The 23,850-nt window shown below is 46.1% G+C and overlaps 3 protein-coding genes across 5 annotated transcripts; 1 reads left to right on the top strand and 2 right to left on the bottom strand.

The window, feature by feature from the left end:
- Nucleotides 1-61: 61 nt before the first annotated feature.
- Nucleotides 62-5,736, bottom strand: LOC125527067. The gene is made up of 5 exons (XM_048691641.1): nucleotides 5,513-5,736; nucleotides 3,685-3,969; nucleotides 1,741-2,044; nucleotides 808-885; nucleotides 62-692 (listed from the first exon to the last, which is right to left on the bottom strand). Exons 2-5 carry the CDS (start codon nucleotides 3,960-3,962, stop codon nucleotides 639-641), a joined length of 714 nt encoding a protein of 237 aa, XP_048547598.1. The 5' UTR covers nucleotides 3,963-3,969; nucleotides 5,513-5,736; the 3' UTR covers nucleotides 62-638.
- Nucleotides 5,737-8,349: 2,613 nt separating this feature from the next.
- LOC125527038 (vesicle transport v-SNARE 13-like) lies at nucleotides 8,350-22,215 on the top strand. Of its 3 annotated transcripts, none has more exons than XM_048691628.1 (5): nucleotides 8,350-8,635; nucleotides 8,715-8,773; nucleotides 8,960-9,148; nucleotides 10,261-10,431; nucleotides 11,319-11,608. In XM_048691628.1, exons 1-5 carry the CDS (start codon nucleotides 8,542-8,544, stop codon nucleotides 11,397-11,399), a joined length of 594 nt encoding a protein of 197 aa, XP_048547585.1. In that variant the 5' UTR covers nucleotides 8,350-8,541; the 3' UTR covers nucleotides 11,400-11,608. The 3 variants fall into 3 exon arrangements, with proteins under 3 accessions (XP_048547585.1, XP_048547579.1, XP_048547575.1); XM_048691622.1 differs by lacking the exons at nucleotides 8,715-8,773; nucleotides 8,960-9,148; nucleotides 10,261-10,431; nucleotides 11,319-11,608 and adding exons at nucleotides 19,037-19,095; nucleotides 19,288-19,476; nucleotides 20,839-21,009; nucleotides 21,938-22,215 and having other exon boundaries at nucleotides 8,390-8,635; XM_048691618.1 differs by lacking the exons at nucleotides 8,350-8,635; nucleotides 8,715-8,773; nucleotides 8,960-9,148; nucleotides 10,261-10,431; nucleotides 11,319-11,608 and adding exons at nucleotides 18,630-18,937; nucleotides 19,037-19,095; nucleotides 19,288-19,476; nucleotides 20,839-21,009; nucleotides 21,938-22,215.
- An 817-nt stretch (nucleotides 22,216-23,032) lies between these two features.
- Nucleotides 23,033-23,574, bottom strand: LOC125537869 (histone H4). The gene has a single exon (XM_048701194.1). The coding sequence runs from the start codon at nucleotides 23,497-23,499 to the stop codon at nucleotides 23,188-23,190; it is 312 nt and encodes a 103-aa protein (XP_048557151.1). The 5' UTR covers nucleotides 23,500-23,574; the 3' UTR covers nucleotides 23,033-23,187.
- Nucleotides 23,575-23,850: the final 276 nt, after the last annotated feature.

Below are 23,850 nucleotides of genomic sequence, written 5' to 3'. Positions count from 1 at the left end.
TGCTCTTATATTTTTTTTACAGAGGGAGTAATTTCTTAAAAGAAAGACGATAGACCATAGATGACGTCAACCACAAATTTATATATCCATCAGCAGTGTGTCGCCTGATAAGCCTACGCATGGCATCATCGGATGCTCCAAATTGTAACTACGGATGAAGTTTACAGCAGCTGGTAGCCAGCAGGGGATAGACAAATTACTGAAGACCACCCTGGTAAATCCATCTTAACTTAAGTATTATTACCGTCATTTGCCAGTGCAAGCAGAGGGCAAACCCACACGCCCACCTGTACTGGAGCACACTACTTGGCACCAGTTTGACACAGCGAGATGCATATGTTCTCAAATGGTATCAACATGAGGTCAGGGCCTTTGGGCACAAGATGATATAGCCAACGCTCTCTTCTGTAAAAAACAGAGCCATGCACGGAAATAACCCGCAGCCGCTCCGTGTTCTTCCTGTGCGGTTTCCCGATCTCCGAAAGCCGCGGGCGCGAGAAGCGGTCAGCCCCAATGTTCATTCCATCTGGGAGAGGTTAATTTGCAATCTTTGGTTCGGCTACTGGATCTGTGGCGGTGTTTGTGTGTATTCTTCTTTCTAACTGCTCAGCTGCTCAGGCTCGACGACGGTCGTACCATTACTCTTCCGACTCGCTGTCCATGTCGTGCATCGCTTTCAGTCCCCTGGGCCGCTGCGAAATCGAGCAAGAAGAACGTCGGTCAGGCAGTTCATTTCTACCTAGTGCGTGAGTGATGCAGGGTTTACAGGACCAGAGATGATAACATGTTATGCTAGCCTTTGCTCACCTTCTTGGAGACCTTCTTCTCTCGTACTTCGTATCTTTCCAGAGTCAGGTCGCATAGCCATGTTCCAGGGCATACAAACTGCCAAAGATGGACAAACAAACATCAGGTCAGAACTGCAGAATCCGTGACACGGTTTCAACAAAAAAAAAACATATGAACAAAACTGTAGACATTAGTAATATCCTAAAAAAATTTGGCGCCAACTGTTTTCTAAAGCTAAACTCTAAGTATCTTTCCTTCTACAAAAGCTTCAAGTGTCTAAAAAGAAACCTTAACTCCAAAGCATGCTTCAACCACAAGCACAAGGACTAATTATTGCTCCACTGTATAGAATTCAGAAATGGAGTTCAACAGAGATAAGATAAGATAAAATGGTAATTACTTTGGCTGCTTCAAAGAAAGAAGGAGATTAAGATTAAACAGTAGGAACAACACAACACATGGAGCACTGAATGCTTCCAAACAGTCTTATATTTGCTTCAGACAGAAGCATGTTGTGGCATTATGGACGCCTCTTGGCAATCAAGTTAATTAAATCTCATGTATAATCAATGAGGCGTACATGGAATCTTTTGCTATTTTATTTGCACGTCTCCTTTGGCCAAGGGACAAGGCAGGCATCGTGAACAGAGATGGCCATATGCTCCATGTGATCGCATGCCCTGTCTCTATTAAAAGTGCCTATTCAAATGTGTTTACTCCGTGGTACGCTCTTGGTTTTCTTATCTTGCATTTAAGTTTGGAACCATTAGTAGTACTGCTGTGCAATTTTTAATACTACTGGAATCTCTGTGCAACAAGCAAGGAAACCAATTTATTTACTATCTATAAGAAGATAAGAATCCTATGCACCGTCAAAAGAAGACGAGAGAAGAATCCTAAGTGAAATGATTGACAGTTAAAAGTTTTGGAGCTGAGGAGAAAGTTTCATACATTGACAGTCCTCTGGATGGCTTTGACTCTCTTCTTGGGCCTCTGAGGCAGCTTGGACCCCTTGAACACCAAGAAGTCTTCTTCCTTCTCTTTGTTCGTCAGGGAGACTGCAAAGTTTGGCCAGATCGACCCTTCACTCCCTGACGACGAGCCCTTCTTGTCATCGAGAGAGGTCGGAGGCACCGCGTTGTTGTCGTTGTTTCCCTTGGCAGAGCGCTCCCTGACTGGGGATGTAACCGTGCGGATCGTGTTGTTCTGCTGCTGCTGTGATGGCGGCCTCATTGCTCCAGACTCCTCAGGATTCCTGCCAATTTGGTAGCACTAAGGATTAATAAAGATAATAAAGAAATTGCAATGTTACAATGATAACATAAAGAGGAGAACCAACTGTAATGTCTAGACTGGTGAATTATTTAGATGTTCTTTTTGTGAATTTGGAATGGTTGTGGCTAACCATTTTGAATTTTAAACATTTATTTGAACTGCGTCATAAGTAAGCTCTAAAAATAGAAGGAACACATTGAACAACAAAATTGTTCATTCATTTCTCTTGATGGGAAAAGTGTTTGCAGCTAATAACACGGATGAGATACAGTTTATGAAAATTGTAGCTATTCACTGAGTACGTTATAATCCTATATCAAAATTTCATGTGTATAGTCTTATAATTCAGCAAAAATGCAAAAGGGCAAAAGGTAATGTAATTATGTGCTTACAGACAGAAACCTATTCAATTGATTATTCAAAAAAACTATTCAAATTGTGGTCACAATGAGAATTGGGTACATAAACATACATGACCGCAAAATTTATGACTGCAAATCATGCATCAATGCCGAAACATGGGGAGAGTGGGGACTGCAAAATTTCATGATTCACACACATTTAGGGAAATGGGATAGCAAGCAAACAATAACTTCGACCTCAATCCAGCAAATACAAGAAACAAAATTGAAAAGGCGAAGAACAATGAATGAACAAGCTGTCACCATCACCATCCACTATACGTGTGGTGGTGACTGATTTGAGATAAATATGGTGTTTTCTTTCTCGGGCTAAAATTAGGCAGCAGTAAAATAGCCGATACAAAGTATGTGGCCATCCAAACACACATGCTGACAAGCTATTGCCATCAACAACTTAAATGAGAACCTCATCGCTCACAGCTTTCACGAACAATCCCAATAATGAAGCAGATCAAAATCGAAGATTCACGGATCAGGTCCATCTGAGAAGACAACTAGCAGAGCTTGAATTGAGCTTTAATCAGCTGGATTGACCAGACAAGTACCAGTCTGCTGGTGCTCCTAATTTTAGCCTAGCAAAAATCTGATTCTCCTGGCCTTCAAAGGGGCTAAGTTGAGCCACAAGAGAAAACAGCATGTAATCCCACTGTAAATAATTCAAGATTAGTACTGCTTGCCCCAAGGATATCGATCAAGGTTCAAATGGAGAAAACCTCAAGAACACCCAGGGCTTCACATCCTCTTGGACAATCCAGCAACACTTGACCAGGATAACTTGAAAGAGAAAAAAGCAGGATCACCCCATCATCTTTTGGAAGAACAGAAGGTTGGCCCAATGACAACAACATCGGCCAACCAACATCAATCATGTTGCCCCAAAACCAAAACCAAAAACCAATCATCGCATCGCCTACCATTCGGAATCACCAACTCCGCTATGGATATCGGTCATTCGGGTAAAGAACAGATCCACATTTGAATTTAAAAGTAAATCGGATCAAACGCAACCGAAACTTTCTGACGCTCCAAGTCACGTGCCCAGACACGGACATCACGTGATACCCAGCTGCTCTTTCAACCCAACGTCCCAACCCATGGAGGATTCTGAATGTCATCGCTAACCAACACGCGCAGTCAGAGAGTACAGTCAGAGGGAGGGAGAAAATGCTGAAGAACAGCGGCAGGGGGAGAGACGGACCTGATGGCGCGGTGGTGGGCGTGGCCGGGCGGGTGGTGCTGCGCGGCCGCCGTGGCTGCGGCGGCGGCGCGGCGCTGTCCTACCGCGGCCTTCTCGGCGGCCGCCGTGGCCGCGGCCTCGACGTCGCGTCGCTGCACCTTGACGCAGCGCAGGCGCTTCCGGTTTCCCCACTGCAGCAGCAGGTCGCGCTCCGCCGCCGTGCCACCGCCAGCGCCCCCGCCGCCGCCGCCGCGCGCGGAGCCTCGCGTCTGGTAGTTCTTCCTCGACTCCCTCTCCATCGCCGTGCTGCACGAAAGATGGAACCAAAAAAATTTCAGTCAGATTGAACGAACGAACAGGGTGAGTTGGGGAATTTCTCTACTTGGAAGACCAAAACATGAACACGAGATGGGATGAAATCTAAAGACTCAGCTCAATTATTTTGTGATGGCCGATCAAACCAACCAAATAAAGTTGAAGGATACTGAATAATGCAGAGGGTAAAAAGGGGAAGATGAAGAATTCATCGCGGAGCAGGAGCTAAAAAATCAGTCGAATTGAAATGAACATGAGGGCTTGGGGGATTTTGTCTGCTTGATCTAACTGGGAGACCGAAACATCGAGAGAACGCTCAGATTCAACTCCATTCACTGGATTTAAATTCTCAGTCAAATTGTGTTGAAATGAACAGGAGGAGTTTGGGGAATTTTGCCTACTTGATTGATCCAACTGGAAGGCCAGAACATCGAAAGAACAAGGGATGAACACTTAGATTCAACTCAATTCACTGGATTTTAGTGGCCGATCAGATTAACCCAACAAGGCTTCAGCCTTTGCGAGTTGTGCGTGGGGAAAAAAGGTGAGCTTCTTGCTTTCAGATCGAACCGGCGTAAAACCAGGGAAGTTACCAGATCAAATCCAAAAACGAAATTCAGCTCAATTCAACTCATTTACACCGAACAAATCAAATAACTGAAAGGACAGAAGAATAGAACGAATCGAAGGGGTGATTCTAAAGTGAAAATTGCGGTTCCGCAAATTCTAGATATGATGGAAACCCAAAAGAAAATCGAACACAACACACCAATCGGAAGCAGAGGGAAAATTTAAGGCTAAAATGTGCCGGCTTGACGATAGTATAGTATACAAGAAAAGGGGGGGAAACTGAAGGAGATGAGCCAAATTCCGAACCACCACCAGCACGCAACCTAAACAACGCCCGATTTGAGCTCTCTTTTGCCGATCGAACTAGTGTGAAGAACACCAGATGGCACGGATGATACTACGTACTAATCATCTACAACCTGCGGAACAGGCGGTGAAATTATGTCGGCGAAATCGCCCGATCCTTGCCGAGTACTGCCTCCCAATCGCGCGAATCCCAGGTCAAGTCGGGCCAGATTATGCTCAATCGCAGGCGCGCAACTCGACGCGGCCCATGCCGTAATGCGGCTCCGCGGATTTGATCCAGATAACCGATTGCTACTTCACCCGAGCTCGATTCAAATCATCCGCTGCAGATTACCCCTCAGTTCACCCGGACCAGGAAACGCAGGGGAACCGGACGAATCATAGCACGGAGGACATCCAACAAAAGTAGAATTCAGGAAATCCCCGGAGAAGAGAGAGAGGGAACTGGATCTTTCAGATCAAACCACCGAACCAAGGAAACCAAGAATCCAACCAAATCAAAAACTAAAACTCAGAGAGAAATCACAGAAAAAAAATCCAACCAAAAGCTTCACCGGAGCGCAAACCGTCCGAGTCCACTTTCCCCACAGAAACCGCCCCGGGGCATACAAATGGGCAAGGAAAGAACCGCAGATGATCAGACGGGATGGGCCAGTACCTATGAAAGATCGCCGCCTTTCTTAGTGCTCCAATCCAATCCGCAGCCGAATTCCCTCGCTCCTCCCCTCCCCCTCGAGACGCCGGGACGGAAGTGCGGATTGATCTCAGGCTGGGACGAGCAGTGGGATTAATCGGAGAATTCGGAACAGCTTTTGTGTGCCTCCTCTACGGGATTGTTCTTCCCCTCTACAAGGCAAAGCCAGCGAGAGGAGGAAGAAGAAGCCTCCCTCTGTTTTATATGCGCTCTACCTCACCCACTTCTGGATCCCTCGGGCACACCAAAACCGGATCCGGGGCGCCCCCGGCCGTCGGTGCGGGGATGGAGGGTCCGGATCGGCCAGGCCCGTCGCCGTCCCGCTCCCCCGCACCGCTGGCTGGCTGGTCTGCAGTGTTTTTGCTCCGCTCCACACACGCGGTTGATGCCGCCAACGAGCCGTGGGCTGGGCCTCCTTGGGCCGCGGTCTGGGTCTAGCTCTGGCAAAGGGCATGCTGCTCTGTTTCAAAAAAAAAAAATCTGTTTTAAAAAAATCTCTTCTAGGAAAAACTGTTTCTTTGCCTAAGAAAAAGGAATGACTATGTATGCCCCTCAAAAAAGGAAAAATATCCCCCCCCCTCAAAAACTATTTCTAGTTTCTCAGAAAAAAGGAAAAATTATTTCTACACCTAAAAATAGGAGGAAAACTACTTCTTGCGAAGAGGAGATAAATAAACTCAATCTCCAGTGGTCGCCACTGCCGAACGGCTTGGCATTGTCTCTTGCGATCGGGAAGTCGTCGTGATAAGGCCAGTTGTACCAACGCCTTAGAGAAGAAGACAACTGTCATAGAAGCCTTATGTAGATCGGGAAATCCCATAGTTGAATCATCTCCCAAACAAAGTTGTCTTCGTCTTAACAACGACGGTGGAGAGAAAGTCATTATGACGAGAGGGGTAAGAAATCTGTTACAAAAAAATAAAAGAGAAAATCTTTTGACATCACAAGATTGTTTTAGCTAGACTCCCTACTCTCTGGTTGGGATGAGGAGGAAGTGGAAGGGGGTGACATGTGTGGAGGGAAAGAGATGAAAGAAGCAGAGAAGTATGAGGGGGAGAAAGAGTTATCCGATCAGTTGGAGGAGGAGCAGTGACGCGAGAGGAAGAAGCAAGTGACAAGTGAAGCAAGATAGGGTGGTGGACCTAGGAGATGTCAACTGTTGTATGTGTTGAAGAGCATCCGTGCCTATGCACAAACGAGATGGGTTGAAGAAGAAAGGAAGAAGAGGGAAGGGTGAAGAAAGAAGTAGCAAGGAGGATTGGGAAGGAGAGAGGCTCACGAGGCACGCCTATTGCACGAGCTGTAGTGTGTTCTCTAGTGTCATATTAAGAGACAACCCCTAACTCTTTCTTACAACGGTCCGCCTCACAACCCATGAAACCTAGTTTCTTCATAGTTGGGCTATTTTTTCCTATTATTCTCAAGCGGCGGATGGCTCTCATTTGTTTCACTTCTCGCACCTAGTGCAATCTCAACTTCTCCCAAAATGTGATGAAAATAGTTGGTCCCATCGATACTCTCGAGAGGCATGTGGTTTGTGAAAAGTAAATAAGAAAATAAACCTTTTAAGCTGTGGACTAAAACCATTGAGCGTTATTTTCCTCAAGAATAGGATTTCTGACTCCGTTTTATATTATTGAAAGGTAAGAGGTCTGCTTACGATGACAATTTAGAAATTTCCCACCTCCATGATGCTGTAAGCTTTTTTAGGGGACCATGATGTTGTAAGCTAGGAGTTTGCCTAGGATGATTTTGTAGTAAAGCTAAGAGATCCATCTACTATAACAACTTACGAATTTTTAGGAACCATGAGAGGCACAAGAGGTGAGAGAAACAACTGAGAATGAATGCAATAAATTAATCCTAGGGTAGCTCATCTCAAATTCCTTTTTTTAGGAAAAACACTTGTAATCATCCGGCTGATGAATGCGTTGGAAATCAACCGCCTTGTGCGCTCCCCACGCGTCCCTGGCCCACCCTTTCCATCTCCCGTCCAACCTTATCTATAGTTCTACACGATGCTATCATCTCTTCCAGAAATTTCTCAGCGGCAACCCCATCCTATCTCTTTCCTCTCCCTTTGATTTTGACCCCCAACTTCTTTCTCTCTCTGGCCTCTCTCGATCCAACCCCACACTATGAGCGCAAACTATTACAGGAGTCATTCGGCTGCTGCAGAGCAAGCCAGCGCCGCCGCTCCGCTGCAGGAAAGCATGCCTGTGCGCTGCTGCAACCGGAGCAGCAGCTGCTTGCATCAGAGTGCTTCAAAGGAAGGGGTCACCTCTATAGAACTTCGTCGGCGCTGCCTAGCTGCTCCAACCGCCCAGACCTCATCAGAACACAGTTGACAATGGTGATTCGGTGTTTCTGTAACATGGATAATGTTGCTGAGACATCGGTGGTGTTTCGGGAACATGAGCGGTGTTGCAAAATGGCTCTGTGTAACAAAAAAGTTTCCGCAACAAGGCCTCTGTTGCAATAAATAAATAAATCTGCAACAAGACCTTTTTTGCGAAAAATTTCTGCAATAAGATCTTCGTTCGTATTTTTTTTTCTGCAACAGGCATTATATTGCGGTGGTCTTTCTGCAACACCTCTCCTGTTGCAAAGCGAGGTTGTGCATGTGGGTAGATCGGATGGCTATCAACAAGTCCAACCAATGGTCAGCTAGGCCGAAGATCTTTTTTAGTATCTGCTGGCGGATGCGTAGCACTGCCCTTTTTTTAGAAGAAGCTCGTCTCAAATTCTTTAGCCCAACAAATCAATACGTTTAAGAGTGGGCTGGGCTAGGCCGGCCCAGATAGCCACGTCGGTCACTCGTCCGCGTTCCCGTCCCCCGTGCACCGGTTCGACACGGCACCCCACCTGCCTGAACTGACCCGCCGCCGTCCCCCGGCCCCTCCCCCTCGCCGGTCCACCGCCTCAGCTCCAATCCCGTTCCTCGATCGATCCGACTCGACTGCCTGCGACCGCGGATTCACCGGCTAGCTACCATGAGCGACGTCTTCGAGGGCTACGAGCGGCAGTACCGCGAGATCTCCGCCGCCCTCTCCCGCAAGTGCGCCGCCGCCTCCGCCCTCGATGGCGGTACGTGCGCACAACCCCAGGTTTCCGGTTGCTTCCATGCCTTGGTCTGATCCTCTTCTCTGCCTGTTCCCTTCACCAGAGAAGAAGCAGCAGAAGCTGTCCGAGATCCAGGCCCACGTGCAGGAGTCTGAATCGCTGGTAAAAAACGACTGAACTAAACTTTCTATGAGCAGCATTTTTACCACACTGGTCTCCCGTGCTTAATTTTAAGCTGTGGTGTGGAAGCTTTCCTCATAGTTCATGTAGAGATTGTGCATCTTAACTCTTATGAAAGCTCAGTCGTCTGATTATGCGTCCTGTTTCTGTTTGGCTGGCTTCCCGCAGATCAGGAAGATGGATTTGGAGGCGCGGAGCCTGCGGCCGACCGTCAGGGCCGGGCTGCTGGCTAAACTGAGGCAGTACAAGTCTGATCTCAACAACATCAAGAGCGAGATCAAGAGGGTCTCGGCGCCTAATGCCCAACAGGCCACCCGGGAGGAGCTCCTCGACTCCGGCATGCCGGATTCACTCGGGGTGAGCTCCCTATCCCTAACGTTTCCGCCTTACGCCAAATATTATGTTTATTGCGCCTCTCACGCACTATCTAATATTCTAGCAAGTACTCACTTGTGACAACAATGGTGTAGTACTTCTAACAGATTCTGCTTCTGTGGTATGTATGTATGTTCCATCAGAAAATAATTTATCAGTGTGTGACCCTATATGACTTTGAATTGTGATATGGATGGGTTACAGTGCAAAGCACACCTTTGAAACATGATATTTAGAACAGTGTGCAGTATTGTGGTGTCTAAAGAAGTGTACCATATCTGATTTTAAATGGTTTGCATGGATATCCGTGAAGTGAGCACTGCTACTATTTCTTGAACTTCAGTTAGGTCTGTAATTTCAAGTTTTCACTCTTGTCAAGTCTAGTGCTTTGGTTATGGTTAGAAACTTAGAATTATATACATGACTTTTGTATAATCAGTTTATAGCTATGATAATACAGAGCCAGTCTGTGCTTGAAATCAGAAGCACATTTGGACTCTTTTGTCAATAAGCGATTCATATTCCCAGTTAATTAACAGTCTTGGATGTATTATGCGTTACCATGCAAAGTATGGGCAAAATAACAGAGGCACATTCAGTTCATCCTACTTATCACTTTAATTATTACTCCCTCCATTCCTAAATATTTGTCTTTTTAGAGATTCCAAATGGACTATCACATACGGATGTATATAGACATATTTTAGAGTGTAGATTCACTCATTTTGCTCCTTATGTAGTCACTTGTTGAAATCTCTAGAAAGACAAATATTTAGGAACGGAAGGCATAATTGATACCGTTGCTCTTGAATATGTATTATTTTCGTTGCAAGAAAGCTTCATTGCATAAATTTTCAAGTAAACCTGTCTTCCATCCATTCATTAGCTTGGAATTTAGTTTGTTCGGATGGAAGTGGACATATTAAGATGAAATCTAGATTATTGTGTCAATTTATTACTGGATACCTCTACAACTGTCTTATTATTTCTCTGTGTTATATTGCCTTTCCTTTTATCCGTCATGTTTGTAATTTTGATATCATGGCACCATTACCTTTCTGATGTACCAATGCAATTATTATATCATGGCTCAGGCGTCATCTGATCAGAGAGGAAGATTGATGATGACATCAGAAAGGTTAAACCAGTCTTCCGACAGAATTAGAGAAAGCCAAATAACAGCACTTGATACAGAAGAAATCGGCGTGTCAATTCTTCAGAACCTTCATAATCAACGAGAGACACTGATGCATGCTCACAAAACAGTATGTACTTTGATTTTTCAAGTTCACTTTTATTTGGGACTTTGAGCCATCGTTGGAGCTAATTTGTTCTTTTTACCTTCTCTCGTCCAATTATTTATAGTCTGATCATTTCTGGCCTTACATATTGATCAGCAGCAACAACCTTAGCTAGCAAACTACATAGACAAGAAATGCCATCAGTCAGTTTCTGTTTTGATGTTGATACATTTACACCATATATGCTTATTGGAAACTGGTCAGTCCTTTATGAAGTACTCATACCTGAAATAGTGAAAGGTACATTCGCTGCCAAAATAGGTGTGTATTAGACATGACAGCTGTAAGAATATAGTTATCCAAACTTTTGTACAGGAGTTAGACCATGGTTTAGTGCTAGATGAGTCACTTCTGGATACCGCACAAGCATCCTGCTTCTTTGAACATGAGTTGCAAAATAACTTTAATGCTGCCAAATCATCGAAATAAGATCCATTTCTCACACTGGTAGTATGCAGTTTTCAGTATCAAGAAAGAGATTTTTCCCCACTTGAGCACTTTGCTATTCCGGTCAAGAGACATATCGTGCATGTCCACTGTTCACAAAATGAAACAAATATTTGACCTTTTGATTTCTGAGGCGAATTCCCCAAAGCTAGTGGAACTTTAGCTTTTCCGCATTAGGTATAGCAACTCCGTGGCCCTCTTGGCCTGCTGTTTAGCTTTTATCTGGCATCACTTTCGGGTAAGTTGCCTGGATTTGTCAAGTAGAAGAAAAGCAGCTAGTACATGATTAACCCTGCTAATTATGACTTGAGAGGGTGATTCTCATCATTCAGCTATAGATTACATCTTCTGTTACCTGCCGTGTGGTGCGTACTAATGAAATTTCCTGCTGTTCTTGCTCGCAGTTGCATGGTGTGGACGACTCCATCGGCAAAAGCAACAAGATCCTGGCGTCCATGTCCAAGTGGAACAAGTGGTTTGTCTAGGTTGACTTCGTGTTATAGAAAGCTAGGAAGTAGGAATATATTGGATGACGATTTAAACGATGTTAGCAACCACGAGAGGCAGCCGAGACAAATGATAATAATATACTAAGCCTCCTTTGGTTCATAGGAATAGGAAAATCATAGAAAGTGAGATGATGTGTATATATATTCTGTTAGAATAAATCCGAGGCGCTCCGTTGATCTATCAAGGACCAAGCAATCACACAAGCATGACACCGAGATTTGTTAACGAGGTTCACCGATATGGCTACATCCACGGGGCATGACTACGGGCGCTCCTCCCTGTGACACCGTCACAATACCGCACCCCGCGCGCCCGGGCGCCGGCACACGCCGCCGGCTCCCCCGCGTGCCCGTGCTATTATGTTGGCATAGGTTACATCGTGTGTCTAGCCCCGCTATATATGAGAGGCCTAGGATACAGGTGTCCTATTAGGACACAACTCCTACTCTGTCTACACACAGTCCAAAATCAAGTCCAGCTGTAACCTACCTTGTACAATAATATTCGACACAACTCTAACAAACTCCACCTTGGCAAATATTCTCCACCACCTTGGATTCATCCATGCGTCGAACCTCCATGTACATCGGAGTTGAGATACGCCATGAGCACCGCTGTTACTCCCAGACTCCATGTGACTCCACCTGCAACTGTAGTCCCTTCTCGTCTTCTTCATAGTCAACACTCGAGCAAAAAATTAAGTTCCTCATTACTCTACTTTGTGCTTCCAACTTCCAGAGAATCCGTTCAATGCCATCACACACTGATCACTGTCTGCGTGAAAATGAACAACTCACATATTGGACGCCACATATAAGAGTTACCTGAACTCAACGTTACCGCTCTTTCTTGACCGCATGTCTGAAACTTGAAAGAATTTCACTGTTGCCCTGTGTCACCCTGAGTCAAATTCACAGTTGTCTCATCCTTTTTCCCCGGATAGTGTCTAACATATCCCATAGCTATAGCACTCCACCTCCTTCTGTACTTGTCATCCGCACTTTGCCATGTGCACTGAACACCACAGAATATACGGCCATGTACTCCCAACTTTTGACAATTTCAGACTTTCCGCCACTTTCTCACATTCTCCATGGTCAACTCCTGTCCATCAACTAGCACCAGTAGACCCACTCACCAACTTGAATCTAGTACTCGTCAACACTGCTTCAGCACCCCCTGCACAGTTTGTCTGACCACATGTCTGACCATCAGTGCCTTGGCCTGTCGCTGTGTCCCGTGCTTACCGCACGCCTCGCCGCTATCACCGCGTCGAGTCTCTGCTGTCCTGGTCGAGTCTCCCGGGTCGCGAACCCACACCACTCAACCCCCACTGCAGAGAACCACCGGTCATCACCGACCGATGCCAAGTATCACGCCTCCATCAGACCACTGGTACCCAGTCCGATCCACGTGTCTCTCGCTATCCCGCTGAAATAGGCTTCGACTCTCCATGCATTTACGCCGTAGCCCCTCCATCAGCACAGAGTGAAGTCTTCCGCTAGACTCCAGCTCCACCTTCAACATGACTCCATGTAGCTGCGCTATGCTACCCCGCGCCCTGTCGACTTCAAGCTCTCATGTGTACACAACCTTGAATCAACCCTGCGCCATAGTCTGTCGAAGCCGCACAAGCCCTTAGACCTGCACCACGTGTTTCCATGCCCTAGAAGTCGGCCACCATCAGCATCACGCTCCTATGTCATCGTCGCCGAAATCAACACCATCTTCTGCTTTGACCAACATCCCCGTCGATCCATCAGACTGTTCCAGTCCGACCCAGCCGAATAATATCTCGACTGCAACCATGCTCCACCTTGCGTCATGACCAGCCTCACACATCTCAATGCATTACTTGACGCCCTGTGTTTGCATGACCCTGTCACGACGAGCTCCAGACTCCTGCGAGCCTTATACGCATGTCGCCAGCATGCCTCTGCACGCTGCAAGCCCCCCCTCAAACTTGTGCCCACCGCTTTGACAGCTCCACAATTACTTCTAACCTCGCTCAGAGTTCTGAAAAACTTTTGCATCCAATAAACCAATTTACCATCGATTCTTCATGGAGCACCTTATTCTCAGACGTCGAGTAGACCTTAATCAAGCTTAGCCAATACACAATACTCCTGCAACCTTCCGTGTACCCTTAGCACATATGGATCGGTTCCCTTTTTAATCCACCTCAATGCTCGTGGACACTGGTGCACGTTGGGGCTTGCACCTTTTTTCCTTGTAACAAATCTCATGTCTGCTTTCGCCACGTGCTGCTCCTGGGATCCCCGTGTACATGACGTTGAAATTGCCCCCCGCGGCCAACCTGGAACTGCCTGAGCCTTGCGCGAGCGCCGTACTGGGCCTTGGCCTCACACGAGCGCTCCCTGCTGCAACCATCGGCCGGTGCAACCGCGCCTGGCCGCTGCCTCTGCAACGCTTGCTCCCTGCGCTACGTGCCCAAGCCACCGATGCTTCCTGCTTTGGATCGGACCCGACCCGATCTGTCGCCAAACACTGAAGACTCCCGCAACTGCACGTTCCAGCGCCGCCGTCGTTACACGCTTCCAATCTTGCCGGCTCCAGCACGCCTAGCTTCGATTGCTTTGACAATGCCGTGGTTACCATACACGCCAACACCTTTCGATCGAGCCGATCAAATATCAGCTTTATCTAGGCGCGAGATCGCTCCTGACGACAACCTCCACTGCCGTCTAATCACCCCGCCCATCGTCGGACTTCTCCACGGCCTTCCTCTAGATCAACACCGCAGTCTCTTCGAACCTTGCTCATGATACCACTTGTTAGAATAAATCCGAGGCGCTCCGTTGATCTACCGAGGACCAAGCAATCACACAAGCATGACACCGAGATTTGTTAACGAGGTTCACCGATATGGCTACATCCACGGGGCATGACTACGGGCGCTCCTCCCCATGACACCGTCACAATACCGCACCCCGCGCGCCCGGGCGCCGGCACACGCCGCCGGCTCCCCCGCGTGCCCGTGCTATTATGTTGGCATAGGTTACATCGTGTGTCTAGCCCCGCTATATATGAGAGGCCTAGGATACAGGTGTCCTATTAGGACACAACTCCTACCCTGTCTACACACAGTCCAAAACCAAGTCCAACTGTAACCTACCTTGTACAATAATATTCGACACAACTCTAACATATTCCTATAAGAAAAGAGATGTCATTTGATGCATATGATTGAAAATTTTCCATTTGAGCGCAGGTTTTTCCTTTGAAATGTGAAGAGTTGGTTCCTATCCTACAAAGGGGGGGGGGGCTTCAAAGGAAATTTTCCTCTGAAAATCCTATCCTATAAAATTCGTACTCCTACAAACCAAAGGAAGTCTAAGAATAAACCCTTGGGTATCTCATCCCGAAATGCGCAGCTGGTCTTTCCCCAAGCAAGATCTTTTTGGCTGGTTACATTAGGATCTTCAACAATGATATAATTTGTTCCCGCGAGATGAAATTTGTATAGTGACATTTGGATTTCAACGAGAAAATATTTTTTCCTGTGAAGTGATATTTGTCCATCGCATATTATGTACTGTGAGATACAATGGGTGGGAAAGAATATGCACCGTGAGAGCATCTCCACTAGCCTCCCCAACACCTTTTTAGGCTCGGACGACACTTTTCGCCGAAAAACGGCCAAGCCACGCCCCCAGGACGTCAAAATAGCACCGGCAAACTCAGGCGAAACCCGGCGCGCTGGGGGTCTCTTGGGGCGCCGGCGAAAGTTTCGGCGAATGGTGTCTCACCACATGTCCTTTTTCTTGGCTCACTTAATCATTCTCCTCACAAACTTTTGCTTGGGATGAGGTGTGACTGGGAAGATGTCCTCTTTATTTTGTCGGATGACCCTCAAGACATCAACTTTTTTGGTTCGGTGATGTTTTTGGGGTTGCCAATGGCTGGAGATGCTCTAACTCCGTGAGATCCAATGGGTGGGAAAGTATACATACAAGAACACATGAAACATCCTGTTATCAGTGACGAAAAACAACATAAAGCCAGGTGTCTAAGAAAGGGTGGGAGTGACGGGAAAAGCATTTGGTTGTGATAGCATATCACCACGGGAAACATTCCATCCTGACATATAGCCATTTGTCATGGAATACATTCGGTTAAAAGATGTGTTACCATCACGAAAGTAAGGTTGTTGCCATTCCTTCATCCGAAAATTTTTCTTCTTTGCAACTAATTGCAACGCCTTTCAAATGATTAGTAGCATTGTTCCTCGGCGGTAAAGTATCAAAACCAGCTCTAAGAAAAAGGACCCCCCCCCTTAGGGTTTTCCAGTCCTCCGGCGTCGCCTTGAGTTTGCACCGATTTGATCTGATCTCCCGGTGACCGACGACCGCCCTCTGCCTCTCTCCCCACTCGGACTAATAAGGTGTCAACACATATAAGGAAGTAGCGCGTTATGTCTGCTTGATATAGTTAGGGAAGCAATGTTGGTTGATTGGTTGGGAAGTGTGGTTCTTGAAGAGATATTACGAAACAAAATACATCATCAACCCATCCTAGGCCACTTGGGACTTGCAGAAACAATGATGGTTGGTGCTTGGTACATCTGGCAATGTTGGGAGATTGTTAAAGGTAATTCAGTGGCACCAACTATAAGAACAACTTTCACCATTAATACAGTAACATTCAGCTGTGATGCATCAGTGTGAGTCTCACAGTCACATAAAAATAGTATGGACAAGACCAACTCATGGATGAAACAGATTCATCGACAGCGATCCTTCAAAGTCATGACAAGAGGCCCTTTGTTGGATGTTCTTGCATTCTTAATAATTTGTTTGATGCTACAACGGTTGAAGCTACAACTATGCAAAAAAGGCCTTATATTTCTGGAGAAGTTAGGGTGCTCTGGAGTCTCGATGGAGTCAGTCTTTTTGGAACATATCTAAGCATGCAATGGCATCATGAAGGTGTGGAGTCCATATACAACAATACTTTGCAATCCGCTTTCGAAGGGCACAAAGAATTGTTGCAGTGAGCTTTTGTGACTGTCCAAAAAATGCAAATAGGGCGGCACATAACTTGGCGATCCTAAAACTGTAGTCACCTCGGAAGGCGATTTGTCTAGTTCTATTATTCCGAAATTATCTTTGATGTAAAGGTGATTTTTTTCCTAAAATCTTCAAAGTGCACGTGCACTTTTTGGAGGAAACGAGCGGACGGGCTTCACACGCATGCATGTGTTTTTTTTGCCTGCTAGTGCATATAATTATTAGCATTGAATGTGTTCACTAGTTAGTTCGGTTTGGAATAAACAGCTTCACGTGCATTTATTTCATCTTTTCAAAAAATTTAAAAACCATATCCTTCAAACCGTGCGTCGGAATTCAGATCCGTCTTCACCGTTAGATTCTTTGCGGCAAGGTCTTTTTAACTAGATCCCGTATGGGTATGTTTCGATGAAAATTTTTAATGCCAACTTTGCTGTTATATAGTGTGTAACTTTAGTACTGCATTATGCATTTTTAGTAGTGCATGATGCAACTTTTTTCAAAACCAGTTTTTGAAACCGCATGCTAACTTCATATGAGATTACAACCTAGCAACCATGAAAACTTGATGTGCAACTAGACACTACCCTGATCAACTATCTAATAGTCAATGTGCAACCCTTGTCTCTACTCGTGGATGTGTAGTTTTTTTATAGTTGACACCCTGCCCCCACCTCCCCTACTAGCGATATGTGCAACTTAGTCTATTGTTCGAGCCAACTTCCTATTACTTGATGTGCAACTCCTTCCCCTCCTTACTAGTGGATATGTAGTTTCAGTTGGTGGGGGCAACAAACAAAGTTGCACAAAGTCTGTTAGGCAGTTGGCCGGAGCAACATATGAAGTTGTACATCTCATAGGCAGGGATAGTTGGATGGTGAAAATTTCACATTCATGAGGGTAGTGAAAAGTTGCATATAAACGAGGCGCTAAAGTTGCACATCCCACCAGAGGGGTGGTTTGAACCAAGTGCTAGTAAGGAAATTACACATCCACAGGGTATGAGGGAAAGTTGCACATCACTGGTAGATAGTTAGCCGTGGCTGTATCCGAAGTTGCACATCCACTGTTAGAAAATTGGTTGATGCAACAAACAATGAAAGCACAACCACGGGTAATGAGAAAGTTACACATCAACTACTAGGCAGTTGGTCTGGGCAACACACGAATTTGCACATCTCACTAGAAGGAGGTAGTTTGGGGGTGGAGGTGCCATCAGTAACAACTACACATTCACGGGGTAGGCGGAAAGTTGCACATCCACTGTCAGTTAGTTGCACATCGACTGCAAGGCAGTTGTACAAAACGGAGGCTAAACTGCACACACAAAATTTTGTCGAAACATCTTATGCAGGATCTAGTTTCGAAGAGCAAGTCGCGAGTGAAAACATATCTTATTTTCGATGCGGGGTTTGAAATTTGTGGGTTTTTAAAATTTTGAAAGCTCGAATTAAGTACGTTCGCACATGTTCAAGTGGATGGTTTGCATTTACTTTTTATTTATTTTTGCACACATGTTAGCACGCATTCACCTTTTCTAATATGGATTTAGAGGATAAACTATTCTATTTAAAGATTATTAAAGAACAGAAATTTCTTCTTCAACCGTTTTTTTTTACATCATGATATAACGGTGATTTGATGTTAATAAAGTGCGTCATGGGCATTCCCCTGTAATGGAGGGAGTAATAAAGAAGGGAAAAAAGAATGGCGGTGATGGTGATGAAAAAAATTATATGAGACCAGGTCTCACGGGTTAGCATGTGAGGCCCATCCTAATGAATGACACGTGCCATTTACAAATCACAGGCTAGCAGGTGAGATCCACCCTGATGGATGACACGTGGCATTCACAAATCATAAAGCATTTAACTTTTCTTTCCCCCTCCTGATTTCAAATGAGAGGTGAGATAGATGCTTTATGATGTGTAAATAGTACGTGTCATTTATTAGGATGGGTCTCATGTGTTAACCTTTTCTCGTATAATACTTTTTGTGACGGTGATGTGGTGGTGTGCGCGCGATCCGTTTTTTATGGTAGGGAGAGGGGAAGATAAGAACGATCATTCGATTCTTAGTGCAAACGCTCAAGACTTCTGGAAGAGAAGAATACTCTCAAATTTGGCGGGCCCACCCAGCAGCCTCAAGGGACACATCATCCATCACTCGTCAGCGTTCCGTCCCGTCCCCCGTGCGCCGCACCGGTTGGTTTGGTTCCCAACACGGCACCCCACCCGCCTCAACTCGACCGCCGTCCCCCCCTCCCCAACGAACTCGCTCCGACCACCCACCCACCCATCGACTGCCTCGGCTCCGCCGGAGGCTCCGCGGGCCTCGATCCGGTCCGGCTGCCGCGACCGCCGGCGGATTCACCGGGGAGGGAGCGACCATGAGCGACGTCTTCGAGGGCTACGCGGGGCAGTACTGCGAGATCTCCGCCGCCCTCTCCCGCAAGTGCGCCGCCGCCTCCGCCCTCGACGGCGGTACGTACGCGCGCCTCTCTCTCGCCCAGAACCCCAGGTTCCCGGTTGCTCCCATGCCTTGGTCTGACGATCCTCTTCTCTTGTTCCCTTTACCACCAGAGAAGAAGAAGCAGAAGCTGTCCGAGATCCAGGCCGACGTGCAGGAGTCTGAATCGCTGGTAAAAACCGGCTGAGCTCTGTGCAATTTCCGTTTCGTTAGCCTTCCTTCCGTGCTCAGCTGTCAGTTGTAGCTGTGCTGTGCGCCCGATTTCTGTTTGGCTGGCTTCCCGTAGATGAGGAGGATGGATTTATGATTTGTACTGTGGTTATCTAACCGTGCCTCCAATTTCTGCTTGGCTGGCTTCCCGTAGATCAGGAGGATGGATTTGGAGGCGCGGAGCATGCAGCCGAGCGTCAAGGCCGGGCTGCTGGCTAAACTGAGGGAGTACAAGTCTGATCTCAACAGCGTCAAGGGCGAGATCAAGAGGCTCTCCGCGCCTAATGCCCAGCAGGCCACCCGGGAGGAGCTCCTCGAGTCCGGCATGTCCGACACACTCGCGGTGAGCTCTCCAGCACTCGTGTTTCCGCCTTACGCCAAAGCTTATGTATATTGCACCTCCGGCATGCTATCTGGCATTCTAAGTGCTCATATGTGAGATGTGACCACCATGGACTTCGCACAGATTTTGGTGCTGTGGTGTGTCCGTGTGCTCCATCAGAAAATAGCGTGTCTGTGTGAAACCTGTTTGCTTGATATTGCGATGCCATGTGGTTTTGTGTTCCTCTTAATCCCTTCTGCACCTGCATTGTTTTTAAGTGCCTGTGTTGGATTTGAGTTGTGCACATACTGTTGATGTCAGCATGTGCATTCCACATTTTTGGCATTCACTTGAAAACTTGATGATGTTGTTGACCCATTTGATGGTGTAGTTTTGCGTTAATGATAATGTTAGTTCCTGTGTTTCTGATAGTTTTAGTTCTGCTATGATATTGAATGATGCTGTGTGGTTAGTTGGTTAACTTGATTTACCCGACTGTGCGGGGAAGCTGGGATGAAATTTTCCTTGGGAAAGCAGAATTTTAAAGCAAAGGCGTAAACATTGTGGGTTTTGGGATCAGCATGGTTGACGCTGTAAGACTTTCAATTGTGAAATGGATGGGTTACAGTGCAACGCTGACCTCTGAAACGTGATATGTAAAACAGTGTGCGGTATTGTGGTGTCTAAAGAAGTGTTCCATACCTTTTTTTTCAAATGTTCTGCATGGATATCCATGAAGTGAGCACTGCTACTATTATGGATTGTGATGGTTTTAGTCGATAATGTCAAACAATGTTTGTTGAACTTCAGTTAGGTTTATAATTTGAATTTACCAGTGTAGTTAAGTCTAGATACATGCCTTCTGTAATCAGTTTATAACTATGATAATACGGAGCCAGGCTGTGGTTGAACTCAGAACCACATTTGGACTCTGTTGTCAGTAAGTGATTGCAGTTGTACTTTTTCGAACCTCATGTCCCCAGTTGAGCAGTCTTGGATGCGTTATGTGTTATCATGCAAAGTTTGAGCAAAATAACAGAAGCACATCCCTTTCATCACATTTATCACTTCAATTATTAATTGATAGTGTTGCTCTTGAATATGTGTTATTTTCGTTGCAAGAAAGCTTCACTGCATAAATTTTCAAGTAAACCTATATATGATCTTCCATCTGTTCATTAGATCAGAATTTTGTTCATTCTTACTTAAGTGGACATATTAAGAGGAAATCTAGACTATCGTGTTCATTTATTACTGGATACTTCTACAACTGTGTTGGTATTTCTGTGTTTTATCACCTTTTATTTGTCCTGTTTGCAATTTTTCTATCAGGGCACCATTTCCTTTCTGATGTACTTCTGCAATTATTGTATCATGGCTCAGGCATCATCTGATCAGAGAGGAAGATTGATGATGACATCAGAAAGGTTAAACCAGTCTTCAGACAGAATTAGAGAAAGCCAAAGAACAGTATTTGAGACAGAAGAAATTGGCGTGTCAATTCTTCAGGACCTTCATAATCAACGACAGTCACTGCTGCATGCTCACACAACAGTATGTACTTTGTTCTCTCAAGTTGATTTATTTAGGACCGTGAGCCGTTGTTGGAGCTAATTTGTTCTTCTTACCTTCTCTCGTCCAATTATTTATGGATTGATCATTTCTGGCCTTAAATATTGATCAGCAGCAACAACCTTAGCTAGCAAACCACATAGACAGCAAATCCCATCGGTTAGTTCTGTTTTGATGTTGATGGATTTGCACCATATATGCTTATTGGAAACTGGTCAGTCCTTTTATGAAGTATTCACACTGAAAGAGTGAAAGGTACCATAGCTGCCAAAATGGGTATGTATTAGGCATGACAGTTGTAAGAATATACTCCCTCCGTCCCATAATGTAAGACGTTTTTTGACACTACTAGTGTCAAAAAACGTCCTATATTATGGGACGGAGGGAGTAGTTATCAAGACTTTTGTACGGGAGTTAGACCATGGTCTTATGCTAGATAGTCACATCTGGATACAGCACAAGCATCCTGCTTCTTTGGACATGAGTTGCAAAATAACTTTAATGATGCCAAATCATCAAAATAAAATCCATTTCTCCCACTGGCAATATGCAGTTTCCAGTACCAAGAAAGAGATTTGTCCACTTGATCACTTTGCTATTCCGGTGAAGAAGCATATACCATGGGTGTCTCCCATTTACAAAATGAAACAAATATTTGACCTTCTGATTTGCGAGGCAAAATTACCCGGAGCTAGTGGAACTTTAGCTTTTCTGCATCATGTATATTTTGCTTTTCTATGGAATCAGTTTGGTGTAAGTTTGCCTGGATTTGTCAAGGAAAAAAAAAACAGCTCGTGTATGATTAACCCTCCTAGTTATGACTTGAGAGGACGTTTCTCATCATTCAGCTATATATTACCTCTTCTGTTACCTGACGCGTGATGAAATCCTGCTGCTCTTGCTCACACAGTTGCATGGTGTGGACGACTACATCGGCAAAAGCAAGAAGATCCTGGCTTCCATGTCCAAGAGGATGGACAGGAACAAGTGGATCGTCGGCGGCATCATTGCGACCCTCGTCTTTGCCATCCTCTTCATATTGTACTTCAAGTTTGCTTAACCATTCCAAATGCAGCATGTGCCTGAATTCAGAATGTTTGTGTGTGTGGAACATGATGTATAGTGACACTTGCCAGTTGCCATGTAAAACACAAAATATTTGAAAGATGTGTTCGAGGCTTCTGTAAATGCTCAGCGCCTTTGGTATTCTGAAATTGCTGCGAATTTTTAGTATGTTATATTTGCACAAAATTTGCCTGTTCTGGCCAAAAAAAAAACTGTCATGCCCGCTGCTAAAAATTGCCCTCTGCTGTATCGATCAGGAAAACAAACTTAAACAAAATTCACCACTCGCCAGTGAAGTCGACAGTAATTACGGGGTAGGATGAACAACCCTTCACCAATCACTATAGAAATTAGGTCTTCTTCACAAGCAATACTAATAACTTGATAACGTACAAGTAACAACGAAACAAATGATCGTGTTTTCACACAGTTCTCCAAATGCACTTGTTCAGTAAAGCAGCAGGCAGCAAACAGCTCTCCACCAGAGACCAGACCCACAGAGGCACACATTCCACAAGTTTGACGTCACAGATAGTTCAAAAACATTCCAGCACTACAAGTTTAACATCACGGTGGAGCAGCAGAAGAGCGCTTACTCAGCCTGAATACACCAAACACTGAAGCCAACACAAATAGGATTTGGTTTGAATCCACCAAACACTGAAGCAACGCAAAATAGGATTTGGTTTGAATCCAAACACTGAAACCAACACAAAATAGGATTTGATTTCTATCCACCAAACACGGAAGCCAAACACAGTGGGATTTGGTTTGAATCCACCACACACTGGAGGCAGCACAAAATAGGATCCAAACACCGAAGCCGGCACAAACGGATTTGGGGGCCGAAATTTACAGAGCAAGACAACTGAAGAACGCACTGGCAATATCTGACCCGCGCACGAACAAACATCAACAGGCCGAAAGAATAGGTAACGAATTCAAGGGCAAACTGCTACAATTTCCATTCCATCCTAGTAGTACATCCAGACAACAAGGGTTAACAGCAGCGAGATGCTGCCATTACACAAGAGGACCACGAGCACTGCTGGTACTACCAAACAACGACAGTCTAGCTACTGATCTGGTGGCGGCCTAGCCGCCGAATCCGTAGAGGGTGCGGCCCTGGCGCTTGAGCGCGTAGACGACGTCCATGGCGGTGACGGTCTTGCGGCGGGCGTGCTCGGTGTAGGTGACGGCGTCGCGGATGACGTTCTCGAGGAAGATCTTGAGCACGCCGCGGGTCTCCTCGTAGATGAGCCCCGATATGCGCTTCACGCCGCCCCTCCGCGCCAGCCGCCGGATCGCCGGCTTGGTGATGCCCTGGATGTTGTCGCGCAGCACCTTCCGGTGGCGCTTGGCGCCGCCCTTGCCGAGCCCCTTGCCTCCCTTGCCGCGCCCGGACATGGCTGACGATCTCGAGCTGCGAGCGGATGTGGAATCGGAGGGACGGTGGTGGCTGCTGGTGATGTGATTTGCGGGGAGGGGCGAGGGGCGTTTTAACGGGGACGAGAGGCTGGAGGAGGCCTCTGCCTGCCGTTGGATGCGGATGGAGTGGACGGTTAAGATGGCGATCCGGGGGAGAGATGCCGCGGATCCGTGACGTGGCCGGTAGCTTGGGCCGGTGGATTGGCGGGATCGCTGATGTGGCTCTAAAATTTCATGCGCGGAGCGCGGGCGGCAGCTCGAAACATTTGGGTTTGTTTCTTGCAATCCATTCCGTCCATCATTGGTCCTTTGCTTCTTGAAACATACTCA

This window comes from Triticum urartu, chromosome 1 (genome assembly GCF_003073215.2).
Source record: "Triticum urartu cultivar G1812 chromosome 1, Tu2.1, whole genome shotgun sequence".
Taxonomy (NCBI): domain Eukaryota; kingdom Viridiplantae; phylum Streptophyta; class Magnoliopsida; order Poales; family Poaceae; genus Triticum; species Triticum urartu.
The sequence above is the reverse complement of the archived record's forward strand: the minus strand, read 5'-3'. Positions and strand labels throughout refer to the sequence as shown.

Excerpts from the sequence above, each read along its gene's own strand:
- LOC125527067 (XM_048691641.1), bottom strand. The coding sequence starts at position 3,962 with ATGGAGAGGGAGTCGAGGAAGAACTACCAGACGCGAGGCTCCGCGCGC. Across the intron at positions 886-1,740 it reads CCATCCAGAGGACTGTCAAT|TTTGTATGCCCTGGAACATG; the intron begins GTATGAAACTTT and ends CATCTTTGGCAG. Across the intron at positions 693-807 it reads AGAAGAAGGTCTCCAAGAAG|CGGCCCAGGGGACTGAAAGC; the intron begins GTGAGCAAAGGC and ends TCGATTTCGCAG.
- LOC125527038 (XM_048691622.1), top strand. The coding sequence starts at position 8,542 with ATGAGCGACGTCTTCGAGGGCTACGAGCGGCAGTACCGCGAGATCTCC. Across the intron at positions 8,636-19,036 it reads CGCCTCCGCCCTCGATGGCG|AGAAGAAGAAGCAGAAGCTG; the intron begins GTACGTGCGCAC and ends CTTTACCACCAG. Across the intron at positions 19,477-20,838 it reads GCATGTCCGACACACTCGCG|GCATCATCTGATCAGAGAGG; the intron begins GTGAGCTCTCCA and ends ATCATGGCTCAG.
- LOC125537869 (XM_048701194.1), bottom strand. The coding sequence starts at position 23,499 with ATGTCCGGGCGCGGCAAGGGAGGCAAGGGGCTCGGCAAGGGCGGCGCC.